Genomic DNA, 18493 nt, shown 5'->3' on the forward strand with positions numbered 1-18493 from the left:
CCACACACACACACAAACACACTCACAGCTGCACGAGAGTGTGTGTGCTCACCAACAATGCAAACACTGCAGCAGACCACAGACATATCTGGCAGAAGCTGACACAATAGCTGCAGTGGTGAACAGTCATACACACAGTAATGCACCAGGGCAGGCATTCATTTGCACGGGCAGATGCGCATGAGCATGGACAGATGTGCATTTGCAAGGACAGGTGTGCAAGGACAGGTGTTCAGGCACCAGGACAAATGTTCACGCACGAGGACAAGTATGTACACTCAAGGGCAGGTGTGATGGGGCAGGGGCACATGCAAGGACAGGTGTGTACATGCAAGGGCAGGTGTGTACACTCAGGGACAGGTATGTACACTCAAGGGCAGGTGTGCCCACGCATGAGGACAGGTGTGTATACTCAAGGGCAGGTGTGTACACTCAGGGACAGGTATGTACACTCAAGGGCAGGTGTGTACACTCAGGGGCAGGTGTGTATACTCAGGGACAGGTGTGTACACTCAGGGGCAGGTGTGTACACACAAGGGCAGGTGTGTACACTCAGGGACAGGTGTGTACACTCAGGGACAGGTGTGCACACACAAGGGCAGGTGTGTACACTCAGGGGCAGGTGTGTACACTCAGGGACAGGTGTGTACACTCAGGGACAGGTGTGCACACACAAGGGCAGGTGTGTACACTCAGGGACAGGTGTGTACACTCAGGGACAGGTGTGCACACTCAGGGGCAGGTGTGTACACTCAGGGACAGGTGTGCACACTCAGGGACAGGTGTGCACACTCAAGGGCAGGTGTGTACACACAAGGGCAGGTGTGTACACTCAGGGACAGGTGTGCACACACAAGGGCAGGTGTGCACACACAAGGACAGGTGTGTACACTCAGGGGCAGGTGACGGGGCAGGGGCACGCGCCAGGAGAGGCTTTCGGCGGACAGCGCTAGGCACGCGCCCTCACGTGAGCGGGACGGGGCCGCAGGTGAGCGAGGGGCGGGGCCGCTCCTGCGCCTTTAATGCGCCGCGCAGGTGGTGGGCGTTGACGTCACTGTGTGGCTACGTCACGGGGCGGGGCCGCAAGGTACGCGGGGCGGGGCCGGGGCGGGGCCGGCGCCGGGGCCGCTCCGGTCTGCTGCCGCCGATGGAGCCGGCCCGGCGCGGCAGCGCCGACCGGGGCTCGGCCTCCGGCGCGGGGTCTCGACCCGGCCCCCCGCGCGGTCCCGGTAGCGCAGCTCGGCTCCCGCCCGACGCTGCGGTTTCGGCGGCGCCTTTCCTCGGCGGCGGCGTCCCGGGCGGCCGTAGGAGCTCCCGACCGGACGGACACGGCTTCGGGCACGGCTGCCCGCGGCGCGCAGGAACCGAGGAGCGGCCCCAGGCCCAGACCCCGCCCGAGGCTCTCCCGCTGCCGGCCTTGCTGTCCCCCGGCCCGGGCGGCCCCCCGTCCCCTGCAGCGCCCGGTCGGGTCACCTTCCCCGCGCCGGCCCCGCCGGAGCGGCGGGAGATGCTGCCCAAAGCGGAGTCCAGCGACCACATCGCGGCCTGGGCGGGCCCCGCCGTGCCCCGCGCCCCCTCGCTGCCCAAGGCCGTGTCCAGCGAGTTCCTCGCCGGCGGGTGGGCGGGCCTGACCCCCCGAGCGGAGTCGGGCGAGCTGCCCGTCCTCGCCCGGCCCCTCGGCCGTCTCGGCCCCAGCGACGTCTGCGATGTGCTGCCGGACTGCCCGGGACGAGCCCCGGAGGATGGCGCGTTCCGGTGAGTGGCGCCGCGGGGCGCTTGCGGGGACGGGGCTCGCAGTGCCGCGGGAGCAGCACCCGCAGTGCCCCTTCCTTCTTCCCGCCGTGCCCCTTCCTTCTTCCCGCTGTGTCCCTTCTTCCCGCTGTGGCGGATTCAGCAGGATTGGGGTGCGGGGCTGCAGGCAAGCTCCCGGCGGGGAGGATGTATGGCGCGCACTGTTCGTGCGGGATATCGTGATAGAGACACCGACTGTGGAGTGAGTGCTACCTGCCCCGACTGTCCCTGAGCACTGGGGCTAGCGTGGCGCTGCTCTCTTTCCCTATTGAATCATAGCCTGTGCCCGAGGCTCCTGTCGCTACCAAAGGAGCCTGCGGGCCCTTTGCTGGTGCCCCGTTGCGCAGTGGCATTAATGTGTTGTGACGGATGTGGCTTTGCGTTGGTGAAGGACACCGCTGGGGGGTTGCAGCACTGCTGTCACATGCGCTGCCCTGGCCTTTGTGGCTGGCAGGGGCTGGGAGCTGAAATCCGGGTCCTTTTCCCCAGGAGCCTGAGCCTTCCTGGGGAAGGGGGGGAAGCGGTTTTCCAGAGACACCCTGTCTCATAGCCTGCCTGTGTCAGCTGGTGGTGAGGAAGACGAGGGCTCTTTGTGTTCTAGAATTTCAGGTGCACATCCTGGGGGATCTTGGAGGCAGGGATCTGTCTCCCTCATATGGGAGTTAAGGACTTGGTGTATATCCCATGACTAAGCTTTAGCCTTGGCTGCTTCTGTTGCCAGCAAAAAGCTTCCTTGGTGGATCTAGGGGTTGAACAGGGTCACAAGGAACCCCTCTGAGCCTTCATGTTAGCCTGTTCTTCCTTTGTCCTCCCAAGCATCACAGTGGTCACCTGGAACGTAGGTACAGCCATGCCCCCAAATGATGTGACGTCCCTGCTGCACCTCAACACGGGCGAGACAAACGACGTGGACATGATCGCCATTGGGTAAGAAGATGAGGGGCAGCTTCTCGTTTTCCTTCCCCTCCCCCCCTCTGGCAAATCCCCTTTTTGGGGAATCCCCAAACCCCTGGGGGACAAGGAATGGAAGAGCTGCAGCCCCAGCCTCCCTTGGGGCATGGGGAGCAGGGAGGGGTGTGCGTCACAAATGATAGCATGTCAGAAAAGGTGATGGAGAATCAGTTCTTGGTAAAATGGGAGTACTGAGAGGAATGGAAACCTTTGAGTACTGATTAGACTTGGATATTCATCGAGCCTGAGGTTGGCTCTGCTGGACCAAGTAAGCCCTGTTCTTGCTGTGAGCTGTGGCAGTCTTTGGGTCAGGTCTGTCAAGGCATTTGACTCACCTCGCCAAGTCCTCTGGGAGCATTCTCCTCCTCTGTGCTTTTGCATGTGGTATGCAGGTGTCAAGGGCATAGATCTGTTGTTCTCCTGAGGCTGGATTGGCTCCATGCCCCTGGTACACAGACGTGCTGACAGGGCAGTACCACAGCACTGTGGTGAAGCTGGTGAGGTGAGGGTGGCTGTCCCTAGAGGACTGCAGTGGTGTATGAATTCCTGCTAAGCCCAGGGATGTGCTGTCTTTGCACAGGGAGCAGGAAGCAGCCTCTGCCTATAGGTATGAGGTGGAAAAGCTGGATCTGTTTCCAGGACTGCCCCCGAGCTCCCAGCTGCAGGGGCATAGCGGTGTAAAGGCTGACACTGCTGAAGCTATGTTGGAGCCAGCCTCTCAGTCCCCTCAGCCTTACAGGCCAGTGGAAGAGGTCTGTGTGGCTGGCAGAGGTCAACCTGAGCTGGATGGATGGGGTGAGGGGTGTAGCTGATAGTGAGGGACCTGCTGGGACCATGCTCTGGCCAGGGCAGGGTGTCCTGCTACTGCTCGCTTCCTGGCATCTCTGCCTGGCTGTGTCCTTCCTCTGACCTGTGTCTTTGTGCTCTAAGCGCTCGATATTTTTGGGCAAGACATTTCCTGATTGTGCTGTTCTCTGTGGACATTTTTCCTTCTCTTCATTAATTGCCAAGCTGGGAGGAGCACTGTTTTAGCTTTCTGGTTGCTGCTGCTCTGAGCTACGCAGCTCAAATACATCTGGACACTTTGTGCTGTTGGGACATGACTTCTCTGTAGAGACTGAAAGGCCCCGTAAGCCCCTCTTGCACACCGAGATGGGCTTTAGGCTTCTGCTCAACCCTGTGCAGCTTAACTGCTTCTGCCTTAGAAAGGGCCACAGCCTCCTGGATTCAGGGCCACTTGGGCCTCCTGCCACCACATGGCCCAGAATTGCTGGAGCAAGGACATGTCTGGTTTGTGCTCCAAAATCAGTGTCTTCCCTTGAACTGCCCTTCCCACCCTGCAGCTGCCCAGCATTGGGCTTTGGCACCTCTCCCAAGTTCTCACTAACTGGGACACAGAGAGTTTCCTGGTGTGGCTGAAGGACCTGTACATTTCCTCTCAGGCTGCAGGAGGTAAACTCCAAGATAAACAAGCGCTTGAAGGATGCCCTCTTCACAGATCAGTGGAGTGAACTCTTCATGGATGTGCTGAGCCCCTTCCACTTCATCCTGGTAAGGAGTCCTGAAGGAGTTGGCTGCTGGTGCTTTCTCTGCCTGCCAGGCATGTGGGACACAGGAACAGAAGGCTGGGAGGGAGGTGCAGTGGGAGAGCTGGCTGGAGGGACAACCTGCAGCCATCCAGGCAGCAGGAACTGCTGCTGCATATCACCCAGCAAGTTGTTTGGCTTGTGCCACCCAGCTGCCTTTCCTGTGTTTATGCTTCCCCTCTGGTGCTTTGGGGTGACTTTATGTTGGCCCTGCATTGAACCAGGGTGAGGGGGTAAATGTGGGAACTGGCTGGTGCCGCTGGCAACAGCCTGCGAGACTCAGGGCAAGCTCAGCTCCCCCAGACAGGTTCAGCCCCTCCAAGGCATTTGCCTCAGAGCATACGTAAGACCAGCATCACTGAGGCTCAGGAGGCTGCGCTCAGGAGGCTACACACAGATCTCTGAAGCAATTGTGCTGTTAGTCACCTGTGGGATGGAGGGGCACACGAAGGGTGGAGGTGCTGCCCCATGGCCTGGAGTGCGGGGAGTTGTCCCCCTGTCCCCAGGCTCTCCACCATCCCACTCCAGCCGTTGCTCCAATTCCAGGTCAGCACAGTGCGGATGCAAGGTGTGATCCTGCTGGTGTTTGCCAAGTACTACCACCTGCCCTTCCTTCAGGACATCCAGACAGACTGCACCAGGACAGGACTGGGGGGATACTGGGTGAGTGTGGCCCTGGGGGGAGATTGCAAGGGGCTGGCTTCCTAAGGAGTCATGGGATCCTCTTGGTGCAGGGCAACAAGGGTGGGGTGAGTGTTCGTCTCTCCATCTTCGGCCACATGGTCTGCTTCCTGAACTGCCACCTGCCAGCACACCTGGAAAAGGCGGAGCAGCGCAAGGAGGACTTTGCCACCATACTGCACATGCAGCAGTTTGAGGGGCCTGTGGCCAACGGCATCCTGGACCACGAGTGCGTACCCCACCACTTTGCTTCCCAGTCTGGGCTCTAGTGCCAGTCCCAGTCCTTGACCACCTCCATGTAGGGTCTGGGGTCTCCCCTGCATCCCAGCACAGCTTGGAGATTAGGTCTTGCCTGCAGAGCTGGCCCAGCATGGACTCAGCATGGTGGGGTAGGTGTTTATAGAGGGATCTTGGTCTCACCACATTCAGGGCTGGTACAACTCGTGCCTGACTAGCACTGTTGGGGTTTGGGACCAGTTGGAGGGCCCAGCTCTGTCCCTGTGTCCTGGCTTTGCGGTCTGAATCCAGTGGGTGCCTCACTGTGGAAATTTCCACCCTTGGTTTCAGCTTGGGGAAGTCTGGCCCATTTGGCCAATGGTGCTTGGTCCTACCTACAGAATCCTGGCAGCTGGCCAGGCTGCTGGCTGAGCAGTGACTTGTGCCAAGAGCACCTGTGCTGTGGGCTAAGGCTGCCCCCAGGCTGGGGACACTTTACCCCTGCTGTCCCTGGCTCTGGTAGCCTCAGCCCTTTCAGCCCGTTGCTCTTGCTACCATCCACAGCCTCGTGTTCTGGTTTGGGGACCTCAATTTCCGCATTGAGAGCCTGGACATCTGTTTTGTGAAGTATGCCATTGACAGCAATGTCCTGAGCCAGCTCTGGGAGAAGGATCAGGTGAGGGATGGGTGTGCTGCCAGCCTACACTGGACCCCTAGCAGTGATTGACTCTCCCCAAAACTGCCCATGCAGCTGTGGGACAGGGCATGTCCTCTTGCAACCTGTAGGACACAAAGAGCCCTGGGTCTCATGTCTCTGGGGGAGGGACAGCAGAATCCCAGGTCAGTCTGGATGGAGCTGGGCACGCTTCCCTCATGAGGGTGTGAAGAAGAGCTGAGGCATTGAGTCTGCAGACTAGCTGCTGGCAAAGATGGGCAAACTGAGAGCTGTGGGAGCTGGCAGGAATGGGACTGGGATGTCACAGTGTGTGAGGGTGGAGACATTTTGGCAGGATTTGCAGAGAGGTCTGGCCATGGGGGTTGCGGTGCTCCTTGATGTGCTCTCTTCCCCACAGCTGAACATTGCCAAAAGTACGTGGCCTGTTCTCAGAGGCTTCCAGGAGGGACCCCTGAACTTCCCACCCACTTTCAAGTTTGATGTGGGCACCAACAAGTATGACAGCAGGTAGGAGAGCAGAGCTGGGCATGAGGTGGGGCTGAGAGATGCAGGAGCTGTGGGACTCAGAGCCAGTGCAGGTGCTGGTGTGGATGGGTGGGGAGAGCAGCCCTGCTGGGGTGGGCACAGGCTGGACTGTGATGGGATGGCAGTGCTGGTGCCAGCACAGGTCTGTCCCTGCAGCTGTGCTGAGCACCAAGATGAGAGGGTGCTGAGCTGCATCCTCTGCCCAGGTGTGCCATAGTGCCAGGGGGAGGCAGTTTGGGTCAGAACCCACTGCCCCTGCCAGGTAAGAGATGCCCCTCTGTGCCCTGCAGTGCCAAGAAGCGAAAACCTGCCTGGACTGACCGCATCCTGTGGAAGATAAAACCTCCCAGCAAGGGGCTGGGCACAGGCGGGCACCGGCCCAGCCAGGGTGTGCTGTCAGTGAGCCAACTGTGCTACTGCAGTCACATGGAATACACAGTCAGCGACCACAAGCCAGTAGCTGCCATCTTTGCCGTGCAGGTGAGCACTGTCCAGGGCTGCTGGGAACACAGGCAGGAGCTGCAGGGATGGAATGTCCAGCCTTGTGTGTGGGGGGAGCTTACTTCGGTTTGGCAAGCTCAGCTGCCTTGCCTCTTACTGGGGGCTGCTGTGGGTATATGCCGGGGGTCCCTGGGCAGCGGAGGCAGCTCTTTGCCATGCCCTTTCTCTGGCAGTTTGCTTCCAAGGTGGAGAAGCCCCTGGTTGAGATTTATGTGGCTGACGAGTGGAGCAGGCCTGAGCAAGCAGTTGTCAGGTACAAGATGGCTGTTGGCTTCCACCGGAGCTCCTGGGACTGGATAGGACTCTACCGGGTAGGGGCTTGGGGGCTGCTGGGGCTGGAGGGAGTGGGGAGCACTGCACAGCACTGTGGGGTCCCTTCTGAGCTACACCTCACCAGTGAACATGGTGAGGGCATGGAGCTGTGCCCTCCCTTCCCCTGGCATCATGATATGGTCCTGCTTCAGGAGGCTCTGGTCCAGCAGTTCCTCCTTCCCCCTGCTCTGTGGGCCCCACAGGGCCCCAGGGCACACCTGCAGGGGGGTGCAAGGCAGCTTTGGGTCACCCTGTGTGAGCAGAGCGGGCTGAGCAACAGGAGACAGAAGAGTGACTGTGGCAAGTGGGGCTCACATTGTCCCCACTCACTTGTATTGTCCCATGTATTGAGCACAGGTGGGGTTTCGGCACCCTAAAGACTACGTGTCCTATGTCTGGGCCAGGAGTGATGATGGGGAGCGCTGCCTGGAGAAGCAGCTGTGTGCACAGGTGAGCTGGGGCCAGCCCTGCTGTCCCGCTGGCACTTCTGCCCCTCAGTGGGGGGACATTCGCCCCTTTGTGCCCCTGGGTGGGAGAGGCAGGCACCTTGTTATTGCTTTTTGCCAAGTATGGGGCAGGCTCATGGTATTGGCAGCAGAGATTTGTGCTTTTGGCCGGGGTTGGAGGTGGCGGGGGGGGCACCCCTGTGCCAAGCTCAGTGCCCATCAGGTGTCTCTGGGCTGCAGGTGATGTTCTCTGAGGAAGCACTGCCCAAGGGGAATGGAGAGTACATCCTTGGATACTACAGCAACACCTCCAGCAGCATCGCGGGTGTGACTGAGCCCTTCCAGGTGAGCACACCCAAGAGGTAAGGGGGGATGGCTGTGGTGGTGGGGGGGTGTGTCTCTGGATGGGGGAGGCCAGCTGGTGTGGTACCCTACAGTCCCCTGTGAGGGTCAGCTACCAGTGCTGATGCAGGGGTGCAGATTTCCCTACCCAGGTCAGAGGAGGGCAGCAGCTCTACAGACAGCTCAGGCAGCAGCTCAGAAGAGGATGACAGTACACTTGTCCTCCTGGCTCCCAAATCCCGTAGTCCCAGCCCGGGCAAGATGAAACGTCACCGGAGCCGAAGCCCCAGCCTGGCCAAGTTCCAGGGCCTCATCCTGCGGCCAACAAGCCGGGACAGGGGTACAAGCCGCAGTCCCTCGCCCCAGAGCCGCTGCAGCCTCCCCAGGAATATCCCCACCATCCATCTGCCCCGTGAGGAGCTGGGGCACCGTGAAGTCAAGAGCAAGGAGCTGGGACAGGCAGCTGAGAGCCCAGATGGCAGCTCGTTCTACCAGACTGCGCAGGAGCAGAGTGGCCTGTGGCGTGTCTCTGCTGACAGCTCCCTGCCCAGGGCTGACCCCCGGAGCCTGGGCCTGCTGCCTGCTCTGCGCCTGGAGATGATTGAGCAGGCCCTGGGCCGGCGGCGGGACAGCGCAGATCAGGGCTACCATCCTTGCCAGAGAACGAGCCCCACCAGCCCCCCTGGCTGCAGCCCCTCCCCAAAGGAGGGGCACAGCCCCCAGGAACTGGACAGACAGAGCTGTGCCATGGGCCGCTGAGACAGTGGCTCTCTTCCTCCTGCCTATAGTGCGCTTGCTGTGTGCTTTCCTCTGCCACTTCCCTGCTGAGACACTCCCTCCCTTATTTATTGCAGTGACTCCTCACCCCTGTTGTGTGCCTGGCAGGTAGAGGCCCCCCCCTTGCTGCCCCCAGCCCAAGCTCCTGCCCTGGGCTGTGAGGGGACCACACCAGGGAGGGTGGGCAAAGTTGTCTAATGCAGTTTGGGGAACCTCTCATGAACTTCCAAGTGCAGGACTCTTGTCCCATGGGAGGAGTGCTGGCCTCACACCTGAGGTGGCACAAAAGGCCAGGGCAGGGCTCTGGCAGGAATGGTGATAGGCACAGAGCAAGGACCACCACAGGGTACCCTGGAGATCAAAGCTTGCTCCTTCCCTGCTCTACTACTGTGCCTCAGCCTGAACATAGTGCAAGTGACAAAATAAATGATCCTGCCCACCCCAGCTGCACTGTGCTCACTGCTGGGGGCAGGATCAGCCCTGGGGTGGGGGGTCACAGCATCAAAGAGGGGACAGCAGGCTCAACTCTTGTACCATACACCATGCTCTGACCACCCACCCTTTATTTTTTCTGCTGCATTCAGGTACTGACCTCAGCCCTCCTACCCTGCCTGGGCAAGAGGGTCAGGATTACACCTCACTGCCCAGGCCCCCCACTTGAAGGGTCACCAATTTAGGGGTGGGGTGCCCTGCCATCCCCCCTGCCCCAGAGCACACCAGGGAAGGACAATGGGTTTCCTCTTTCCTGAGCCCTCCTATTTCTTTCCCCTTGCTTTTGATACTCATGGATGGCAGCCACAGCTCCTTGAGAGGCTTCTCAGCCCCTCTGCCTGCTCTGGCTGTCGTCCCCAGCTCCATGCTGTTATGCTAACAGCCATGCTCAGTGCCATCCTTTGACTTGAGGACCAGACCCCAAGCAGGTCCCAACTGCAGCTGCTGCACAGCACATCTTCCTCCCCTTCTTCCCCAAGGCAGCGCTGCTTGGGTGTCATCAAAGCACTGCGTGGGGCCAAGCTGGTGTCTGCTCTACAGCCAGATGCTGGCACTGCTCACAGAGGGTGCCTCCCCTGGCATGTGTCTTCCCGTGTAGATGCTTGGCCTTGGAGCTCACACGCAGAGGGCCCCAGCGTCTTAGAACCTTTTTGAGCTGCTGTGCAGGTACAAGCACAGCCCTGGTCACCATGGTACAGCTGCTGGAAAAGCAAAGCTGTGAGCATCACTGTAACCCTGCAGCACCAACATCCACTGTCCCTGCCCTGCAGCCTGGTTGTGGCATGGCAGAGCAGGGGCCAACGCTTGCACTACTGGTTCCCTCCCCATCCAGGCCGTGGCCTCTTGCCTTCCCCACTTACCTGCGCTGTGACCCGCTGCCTGGGCTGCAGGCAGCAGGCAGCTCTAGCACAAAGCAGTCCGTGGTGATGCGGTCACCCAGGACAGCCAAGTCCATGTCACTGCAGTCCCTTGCCCTGTGGAGGCACCGTGCCAGCCTGCAGGCACAGGAGCGCACGTGTCACCAGGTGCTGGCCAGGGCAAGCATCCCACCTCCTCTGATGCCCAGCTGTATGCACACAGTGCCCTTTTCCTCCTGGACTCACACCTGCGCGTGCAGTTGCAGTGGAAGAGCGTCCGGCTGTCCACGTTGTGTAGCTGGTACCTTACCTCATGGGGTGCGATCTGGTGCTCACACTTAGCCAGGTGCTTGTTGCACCTACACCCCCTGCCCGGGCCTGAGGAGAGTGGGGAGGTAATGGGCACACCCAGCACATGACCCCACCAGCCTGAGGCCTTGGGCCGCCCCAGCTGCGGTGTGCGCATGCTGCCCACAGCACCAGCTCACCCTGCTGCCTGAGCCCCTGCACAGCTGGTACGGGGGTGGCTCCACACTGCGCTGTGGCTGGGCTGGGTCCAAGGCTGCCATGCCGAGGACGTGCTGAGATTCCAGCTCCTTGCTCTGCTCCAACCAAATCCTGTCCTGACACTGTCAGTGCTGTTGCACAGCCAGGCTCTAGCCCCCACTGCACTGCCGGGTGCCTGGTTGTGAGCTCAGCCTTGACCCTGGCCGACGCAGGGGTACCTGGGCCCTGTGGCTGCTGGGCTGTCTTAGGTCTCCTTGCCTTGCGGCGCCCAGGCTTTGCCCTCAGTCCCTGTCGAAACCGCTTACGCCCTGTTCTAGAGAAACTCCTTCCCTGGCCCAGTGGCTGCACAGTGGGGCGGCCCCTCTCCTCTGCTGGTAGGCTGGGGTGGTACTGACTCTGCTGCACCATCCTGGCCAGAGGCACTACTCCGTAGCGCTCACACCTGGGGACACCACGGGCTGTGAGATCCTGCACACCAACCGAGCCAGTGCCCGAGGAGACAGCCGGGCAGGAAACGCTGAGGGCCGGGGCACCCCCGGGAACTCACCCACTCCACCAGTGCCACTGGATGCACTTCTCGCTCTCTTCCAGCACGAAGCACGGCACCTCCAACAGGTTGAAGAATGTGACGCCGATGATATTGGAGACGGTGTCGTTGATGGCGAGCAGGCACCGCCGGAACCTGCGGGCGGCGGGCCGATGAGGAGGGCGGGCTCCCCGAACGCCCCGTTTCCCCACGGTCCGCGCTCACCTGGCGTCGCAGTCGCAGTGGGACACGGTGTGCAGGCGGTAGTTGCGGATGCCGTAGTTGAACTGCAGCGCCGTGATCTGCGCCCAGCACTGGTCGTGCTCGCGACAGCAGCGGTCGGGGCCGCGGAAGAGCCCTGCGGAGGCGCCGGTGAGCGCGGCCTCGCGGGGGGACACCGGGCGCTCCCGCCGCCCCCCGCCGCTCCGTACCCAGCTCGCTCCAGTTCCCCGCCGAGTTCCCCGCGCCGCACCACAGCGTTCCCGGCAGCGTCCAGCCCCGGCGGCGGCGGCGTTGCGGTCCCGGCGGCGCGGGGTCGGTGCAGGCGGCACGACGCCGCCACAGCGCGGCCAGGGCCCGGCGCAGCGCGGCCCCGGGCGCGGCGGGCGGGCGTTGCGCGCAGGCGGCGCGGAAGGCGCGGACGAGGCGCGGGTCGCGGCGGGCCCAGCAGGCGCGGAGGCGGCCGGGGGCGGCCCAGACGCTCTCGAGCAGCGCGGCCCCGGCGGGCCCGGCGCTCAGGAACGCCACGTACCGCGCGCCGCCCGCGCCCGCCGCCTCCCGCGCGCACACCGGCCCGCCCGGCCACGCGCGCACGCACGCGCACAGCGCCGCGCCCGCCAGCACCGCGCGCGCCCACATCCCGCGCGCCGCGCCGTGCCGCGCCCGGCTTTAACCCCGCGCCCGCCCGCGAGCACCGCGCTGATTGGCCCGCGCCGCGCAGGCCCCGCCCCGCGGGGCGGGGACTCACCGGGACCCCGACCCCGGCTCCTCACCCCGGCTCCCGGCCCCGTCTGGGGCACCCGCCATGCACCCCCATCCCCGGCACCGCCATCCCCGGCACCCCCATCCCCGGCACCCCCTGCCACACGCAGCCCACCCCCGCGCTCTCCCTGCGCACTCACCGGTGTGCTCCCGCGTGCACGACTCTGTGCGCAGGTGTGCGCAGGTGTGCGCAGGTGCCCGGACGCTCACCTGCCGCACACCGTACACATGAGCGTGAGTGTGTGCCCGTGTGCCGTGCGTGCCCAGCCCTGTGTGTGCCCCGCACCGGCTGCAGCCGTGTCCCTGCTCAAGTTTCCCCTGTGTGCAGCCAGGACACAGAGCACTGTCCTGTGCAGCCCCGGCAGAAGCCGCCATGGCCCAGGACCTGTTTGAGGGATACCTGAGGATGGAGCCATCACAGCCCCAGGGCAACTCCTGCTGTGACCTGTACTGAGGCCGGCCTCTCACAGTACAAAGGTGTTTCTTGATATTCAAAGGAACCTGCCATGTCCCAGTTTGTGCTTATTGCATTTTGTTCCACTACTGGACATTGCTGGGAGGAGACGAACTCTCCTTGCACCCTCCCTGCCTGTGTATTAGCAGGATCCCTCAGAATTCCTCTGCTCCAGCCTCAGCAGACCCTGCTCCTGCAGCCACCTCACACAGCACAGGTGCTCCAGTCACTCCACCACCATCACGGCACTTTGCTGGACTCACCCAGCATGTCTGTGCCTTGCCCAGCTGGAACACACCATTGGTGCTCCCTGCCCGGCTTGGCCTGCTGCCATGAGGACACATCCCTGGCTTCTGCTCAGCTGGTGCCCAGCAGGAGCCCAAGGATCCCTGCAGAGCTGCGTTCCAACTGGTGGCACAACTTAGCTGGTACAATATCCCTCTGGGAATCAGGATCTCTCTACCCTGCAAATACCTTGGGAGGGCAGCTGGGCTGCGGGGCAGAGCTTACCCCTCCAGCTATCCCAGCGCCCCAGTGCCCCAGGGAAGTGTTCTTTAGGGTGGCCAGCGTGTCTGAGAATCCTGCTGCATCACTGCTGCATCCCTCAAGGATGCTGGCCCTGCTCAGGAGAAATGGCCCACTGAGGTCCAGAAGCACTTCTCTGCCTGAAGGGAAGGGAAGGGAGGATGGTTCCTCTGGTGTGCTTTTTTCTTCCAGGGCTAGTCTGGAGTCATGTCTGTGTCCAGGCTGATGCTCTGCCCTGCTGGGGTTCTGGGGGGGACAGGGGAGGTGGTCTGTGGATCCCCACGTGCCCTAACCCTAACTGGGAGACACTGGGGCCTGATGGATGGCGCTTGGCAGTGTAGGCTTATCTCACCTTATCAGGATTTCCCTGACAGCGATACACAGCAGACAGGGCAGAGTCCACCCTAGGGCTATGATAGGGCTGCCGTGTGCCACCCATGACATCAACACACATGTCACAAAGGCCTCCCCTGGCCTGGCAGCTGTGTTCATGAAGCTGGACGGGGGCTGGCAGGACTGGCATGCCAAGGCTGGGGAAGGGCTCTGCTCGGGGATAGCCCAGATGAGGGAGAACCAGCTTTCCACCCATAGGGATCCACAGAGCCTTCCAGCCACGGGCTCTGCCACACTCCTGTCCCAGCGCCCTGGGGCTGCCCTGTGCCTGGGCTGTGCTGGCAGCCCTGTGGGGCCCCACAGGAGGGATCCACGGGGCAGCACAGGACAGCCTTGGCTGCAAATGAATGACTGGGTGAGAGACAGAAAACCCAGTTTGGGTTTATCTGGAAGATAACAGGGGATAAGGAGGGACGCCTAATGCCCTGGCCTTCACCGCCCAAGCAGCTAGCGGCTCACAGGGCTGGCCCTGCAGCAGATCTCCCCACAGTGTAATCATGCAGCTGCTGCCCTGCCGCCAACTGCTGGCACAAGGCTGGTGTCTGGCTGGGCAGTGAGCACGTGGGCCTGAGCCCTGGGCTACCCAACTCAACAGGCAGCACTGCCAGCTCTGCACCCAGCTCCGCTGACGTGGCTCAAGGCTGCAGACAAGGCCAGCTTGTGGCTCAGCTCCCAAGGACTCGGGGCTGAGCCTGCACTGGGGGAGCACTGAGCTCTGCTGAAGATGCCAGCAGTCATGGTCCATGCAGGGAGTGCGTCCCAGCCTGGTCAGCAAGAGTGCAGAAATGGGCTGGGGAAGCAATTCTCTCCCCCTTCTTCTGCATGTCGTGTTCCATTTGGGACTCCCCAGTACAAGGAAGATCCCATACTGGAGTGGGGCTTGTAAAGGCTGCTGAGCTGGTCAGGACTGAAGCTAGGCTTACTTGGGCTGAAGAAGAGAATAAATCAGACTTTATCTGCCCTGAACTCTGAGTCATGGCAGGACTAATTTCTTCTCCTTTTGCACTCCCCAGGCCAGCATGGGCGTTGGGGTGATGCCTCCTGTGGAGACATCCTGCAGGCAGCGGCTGGATGGACAGACTGTGTGAGTGGCTGCCAGACCCGGAGCTCATCCATGTCTCAGTGCTGACATGCCCCCAGATGTCCCCATGTCCAGCCTTGCCCTTGGCCTCAGCCAGCAGCAGCACTGGCTCCCATTGTGTGTGCATCATGCATGTTGCTGGCCTGCTTGTGTCACCTGGGGACAGCACCCTTGGAGGACATGCACAGCTCTGCCTTCTGCAAAAGCAATTGCTGCAGCACTGGATACAAGCCTCTCTGCTTTTTACTGGGACTTAACAGCTTTGCGGAAGGGAGCAATAGAGCATCCAGGGCATCCGTGGCTCTGAACATGAAAGGCAGAACAGGGAAACAACTTCATGAGAGAAAATGTCTTGTGAAGGTTGGAAGACAAAATTCAAGTCGGAATGAGCAAAGGAATGGTGCAGTTATTTCACGCCTGAGTTGAGATTATCAGTTCAGGTACTTTGCAGACCCAGGGAGACCCTTGAGGGCTCCTGTGTAGACTCTGGCATACACCCACATGTCCCATGCTGGTTGGTGGGCACTCCCCAGCCTGGCAGCCAACATAGCCACCACCTATCTGCCTAGGAGAGCCTGGGTCAAACCATGGCCCCATGTGACATCTTTGTCCCATCTGGATCCCATCCTTTGGCACCAGGACTCCACACTAGAGCTACGCTATCACACTTGCACGGCTTGGGACCCTCATCACACAGCAGCCAGAAGTGCCCCAGCCTGCTGTGTCAGGTTGCTCAGGCTTTCCATCAGCCTGATGGACATGGGGGCACTGGGATGTGGTGGGAGTCAGGCTCTTTTGCTGCTTTCGTGGCATTTGCCTGCCCTGGCTACCCTGTGGGGCCAGAGGCCAGGGTGGTGGGCTTAACTCACCTGCACCCAGCAGTCCTGGCTCTAGGGAGAGCTCTGGTTTAGGCTGGGGTGGCACTGGGGCCCATGGGTGCACAGGCCACCCTGGGCAAAGACAGCCCATGTGCCTGGCTCTGGGAAGGCTGTGCTGGTTGTCATCATGTAGTATCTGCCCAGACTTCTTCAAGGAAAGAGCCATCTCTCCAGGATATATTGTCTAATTTTGTAGGGGAAGGGACTACAGGGGCAGACTTTTCTTCTCTCTTGCCAGATTCTCATTGCAGAAGCAGAGCTGGCTCCATCAGCTATTTTCAGTGTGAGGCTGTGCTGTAGGGACGATGGAGGTGGTCAGGCTCTGCAACTCTGCAGGTCCTGCAGCTCACGGGAGCCATCTCCTGCTCTGGGTCCTCAGCCACAGCTGCAGCCCCCTCAAGCTCTTTTCCAAGAGTCCTAGAGCACCCTGAAGGCCCTGGGCAGCCTTGTCTGGGTGACTCTGCTTGAACCAGGGACTAGATAACCTCCACCCTCAGCAAGGAGTGGTGCCTTGCTTCCAGCAGTAAATAACCACCTTGTCTATAGGAAAATACAGAAAGCCCCATGATTTAAGGAACACAAAGAAAACCACCCCAAAACCACCGCAAGGCACAGAGGTTCCTTGTAAGGGGATGGTACTTTCCTCCTCCTACTGATGGTAGGAGGAAATTCCTACCATTTTCTGTTTTCCCTTAGTCCCTAGGCATTTCCCCATGCCACTGTGATCAATGCACCTGGTTTTACTACCCTGGTGAGCATATCCCTTCAAATTATGGGAACCACCCAGGAGGAAGCAGCTCTGCAAGGAGCAGTACCTGACTGGTGCATGTCACTGCACTCCAGGTGAAGGTCAGGTAAGTGGGTAAGTGGTGAATCAGCAGGAGCTGGGTTTACCAGGAGCAGGAGGAGCAGCAGCTCAGAGCAGGGACCCCCTTCCCAGCATGTGTGGGGGCTTGGCAGGAGCTGCGGGCTGGCACGCTGGGGAGATGAAAGTTCATAGGGTTGAGGCATTTCTGGAAAGCCCATTTGCTTTTCTTTCAATGTCCAAGGAAAACTGTGGGCTGGTATTATCATCTCTTTGGAAATGAGTGGACCAAAGCAGCTTGACAAGAGAAAAAATTCCCACATGTTTCAGATTTCCTTCCCATTGTGTGCAAGAGATGTGACTGAGCTCTGCCTGTGACAATGCTGGGAATGTTGGGTGCCTGCAGCAGGAGGAGTGCATGGCACTGGGTGAATCATTTACTGCAAAGTCAGGCGAGCAAGCCTCAGCACGTGTGTTCTTGTTGCTGCCAGGTGGCAGAGCAGGGCCCTGCCCACAGCCAGCTCCACCTGGGCACCCCGTGGGGACTGGCAGGGCTGCAGCCCGTGCAGCCTGGCCTGCAGCCCCTACACCACGTCCACATCATTGTATGGCTCAGCAAAGGGGTGTGAGTGCAGGACAAGCTAAAAACATGAGGGTTCCTCCTTGAACTCCCCACATCTCTCAGCAGAGCCATTTTCCCTGGTTTTGGTAAAGGAAGCAGCTTTGGGCCTCGGTGAATTTCTCCTTCCCACTGGAGCTGAGTCTGGTGCAGCTGAGTCTGGCTTCTCCTGGCTCAGTCCACTGAAATTGCCATCCTGGCTCTCATTTGTAGTCCAGCCTAGACACAAGGCAGGAATTCCAGCAATTTCTACGGAGGGCAAGCCTCAGGAACAGTCACACCACAGAGCCTCTGCAGATGTTGGCCAGCAGCAGGATGAGGGCAGCTGTGTCCCAGGCTGTTAAAGGTTGTCAGCAGTAACAAATAAGGGCAGTTACACAGAGCAGCAATCCATGGAGTGAGTCCTGGAGACATGGCATGCTGCTGACACAAGGGAAATGGGAACTGGGACTTGGGGGCTTCCTTGTCCCCTGGCCAAAGATGGCAGCCTGGGCCTGTGCTGCTGTTGCCACGACCCACTGCTCAGGGGAATGATGTTCAGCATAAATTCTCACCAGGCTGAACAAGGCCACTGGCCACATGTCAGGAACTCCTATGTTTCATTGTGCAGTCACTGTAGCTCTGGCAACCAGCCCACTGCTTAGACTCAAAGGGTGTTGGCCAACAAGCCTGTAAATTCTTATAACACCCTTCCAAGGGTGCTGCCTAACAAGCCACAACATTTCCATGAACTTCCCACCTGCGCAACAAAGTGCAGTACAGAGTATGGGGTGGCATACGGTGAGTGTGCTTTGCCCAGGAGAGGAATAAACGCAGAAGAGGGAAAAAGAGAACAAAGATTACAACCAGTATGGAGATCCCATCTTGGTCTTGCCACATGGGTGGTCCAGAGCTGGGGTTGTGAGACACAGAAAGTGAAAAAGAAAGGGAGAGAAAAGAGCATGAGTGGGCCCAATCCACTTCATTTTCTAACCTGGTACAAGCTTTTTGTAAACGTGACTCTTTGTGCTGTTCTGTTCATGCATGCACTTTCAGCCATTTCAGAGGTGTCCAGAGCAGCCTCCCACTCCAAACAGCTTTCAGTAGGAGTGGTTGCTCAGGTTCTCCTCTAGTTGAGCTTCTAGTGTCTCCAGGGATGGAGATCCCACAGACTCTCTGGGCCCTATTCCAGCACTTGAGCTATCTCATGGTAGCTTTTTCTCTTGCACCCAGCTGGAATTCCCTATGTTCTATTGTGTGCCCATCAACACTTGTCCTATCACCATGCACCTCTAAGGACCCAGCACTGTCCCCTTGGCATCTTCTCATTAGGTGTGTGCTTCTGAAGGCATCAACTAGGATCATTTGGGTGAGAAGGATGTCCTTTACAGAGCAGAAGGACATTCTGGCTTCCTGCCCCAAGAGCAGAGCAGTGTCTGCTCTCATTGCTTGTTTACATTTTTATTTGGTTAATCAGAAGCTTCTTCTTTTGTAGCAAAACTTTTGTATTTGGCACAAGAGAACTTATTGGGATGCTATTTTTTCCAACAAACATCACTATTAGGCTTCAGTGGGATAAAGAGCATTGCTTT

General features: G+C 59.8%; 2 protein-coding genes across 5 annotated transcripts; one reads left to right on the forward strand and one right to left on the reverse strand.

Annotated features, from left to right (window-relative positions):
• Positions 1–1074: 1074 nt before the first annotated feature.
• On the forward strand, positions 1075–9243 carry INPP5J (inositol polyphosphate-5-phosphatase J). 2 transcript variants are annotated; one of them, XM_038152785.1, is made up of 12 exons: positions 1075–1755; positions 2608–2718; positions 4185–4293; positions 4875–4991; positions 5063–5238; positions 5790–5901; positions 6299–6408; positions 6717–6906; positions 7101–7238; positions 7597–7689; positions 7926–8030; positions 8166–9243. In XM_038152785.1, the coding sequence occupies exons 1-12, from the start codon at positions 1148–1150 to the stop codon at positions 8784–8786; spliced, it is 2490 nt and encodes an 829-aa protein (XP_038008713.1). In that variant the 5' UTR covers positions 1075–1147; the 3' UTR covers positions 8787–9243. The 2 variants fall into 2 exon arrangements, with proteins under 2 accessions (XP_038008713.1, XP_038008714.1); XM_038152786.1 differs by lacking the exon at positions 7101–7238 and having other exon boundaries at positions 1076–1755.
• Positions 9244–9332: 89 nt separating this feature from the next.
• On the reverse strand, positions 9333–12059 carry PLA2G3 (phospholipase A2 group III). 3 transcript variants are annotated; one of them, XM_038152788.1, is made up of 7 exons: positions 11618–12059; positions 11412–11544; positions 11208–11342; positions 10642–11102; positions 10402–10531; positions 10157–10291; positions 9333–9994 (listed from the first exon to the last, which is right to left on the reverse strand). In XM_038152788.1, the coding sequence occupies exons 1-7, from the start codon at positions 12042–12044 to the stop codon at positions 9796–9798; spliced, it is 1620 nt and encodes a 539-aa protein (XP_038008716.1). In that variant the 5' UTR covers positions 12045–12059; the 3' UTR covers positions 9333–9795. The 3 variants fall into 3 exon arrangements, with proteins under 3 accessions (XP_038008716.1, XP_038008715.1, XP_038008717.1); XM_038152787.1 differs by having other exon boundaries at positions 9333–9997; XM_038152789.1 differs by lacking the exons at positions 10402–10531; positions 10642–11102 and having other exon boundaries at positions 9333–9997.
• Between the last annotated feature and the right edge of the window lie 6434 nt (positions 12060–18493).

Source organism: Motacilla alba, chromosome 15 (genome assembly GCF_015832195.1).
Source record: "Motacilla alba alba isolate MOTALB_02 chromosome 15, Motacilla_alba_V1.0_pri, whole genome shotgun sequence".
NCBI classification, from domain to species: Eukaryota; Metazoa; Chordata; class Aves; order Passeriformes; family Motacillidae; genus Motacilla; species Motacilla alba.

Bases quoted from the DNA above. Each gene is read 5' to 3' on its own strand.
- PLA2G3 (XM_038152787.1), bottom strand. From the start codon at position 12,044: ATGTGGGCGCGCGCGGTGCTGGCGGGCGCGGCGCTGTGCGCGTGCGTG. The intron at 11,343-11,411 runs GTGAGCGCGGAC...CGCCGCCCGCAG, and splicing joins CACTGCGACTGCGACGCCAG to GTTCCGGCGGTGCCTGCTCG. The intron at 10,292-10,401 runs GTGTGAGTCCAG...CTGTGCCTGCAG, and splicing joins CACTGCAACTGCACGCGCAG to GCTGGCACGGTGCCTCCACA.
- INPP5J (XM_038152785.1), top strand. From the start codon at position 1,148: ATGGAGCCGGCCCGGCGCGGCAGCGCCGACCGGGGCTCGGCCTCCGGC. The intron at 4,294-4,874 runs GTAAGGAGTCCT...CTCCAATTCCAG, and splicing joins GCCCCTTCCACTTCATCCTG to GTCAGCACAGTGCGGATGCA. The intron at 4,992-5,062 runs GTGAGTGTGGCC...CTCTTGGTGCAG, and splicing joins CAGGACTGGGGGGATACTGG to GGCAACAAGGGTGGGGTGAG.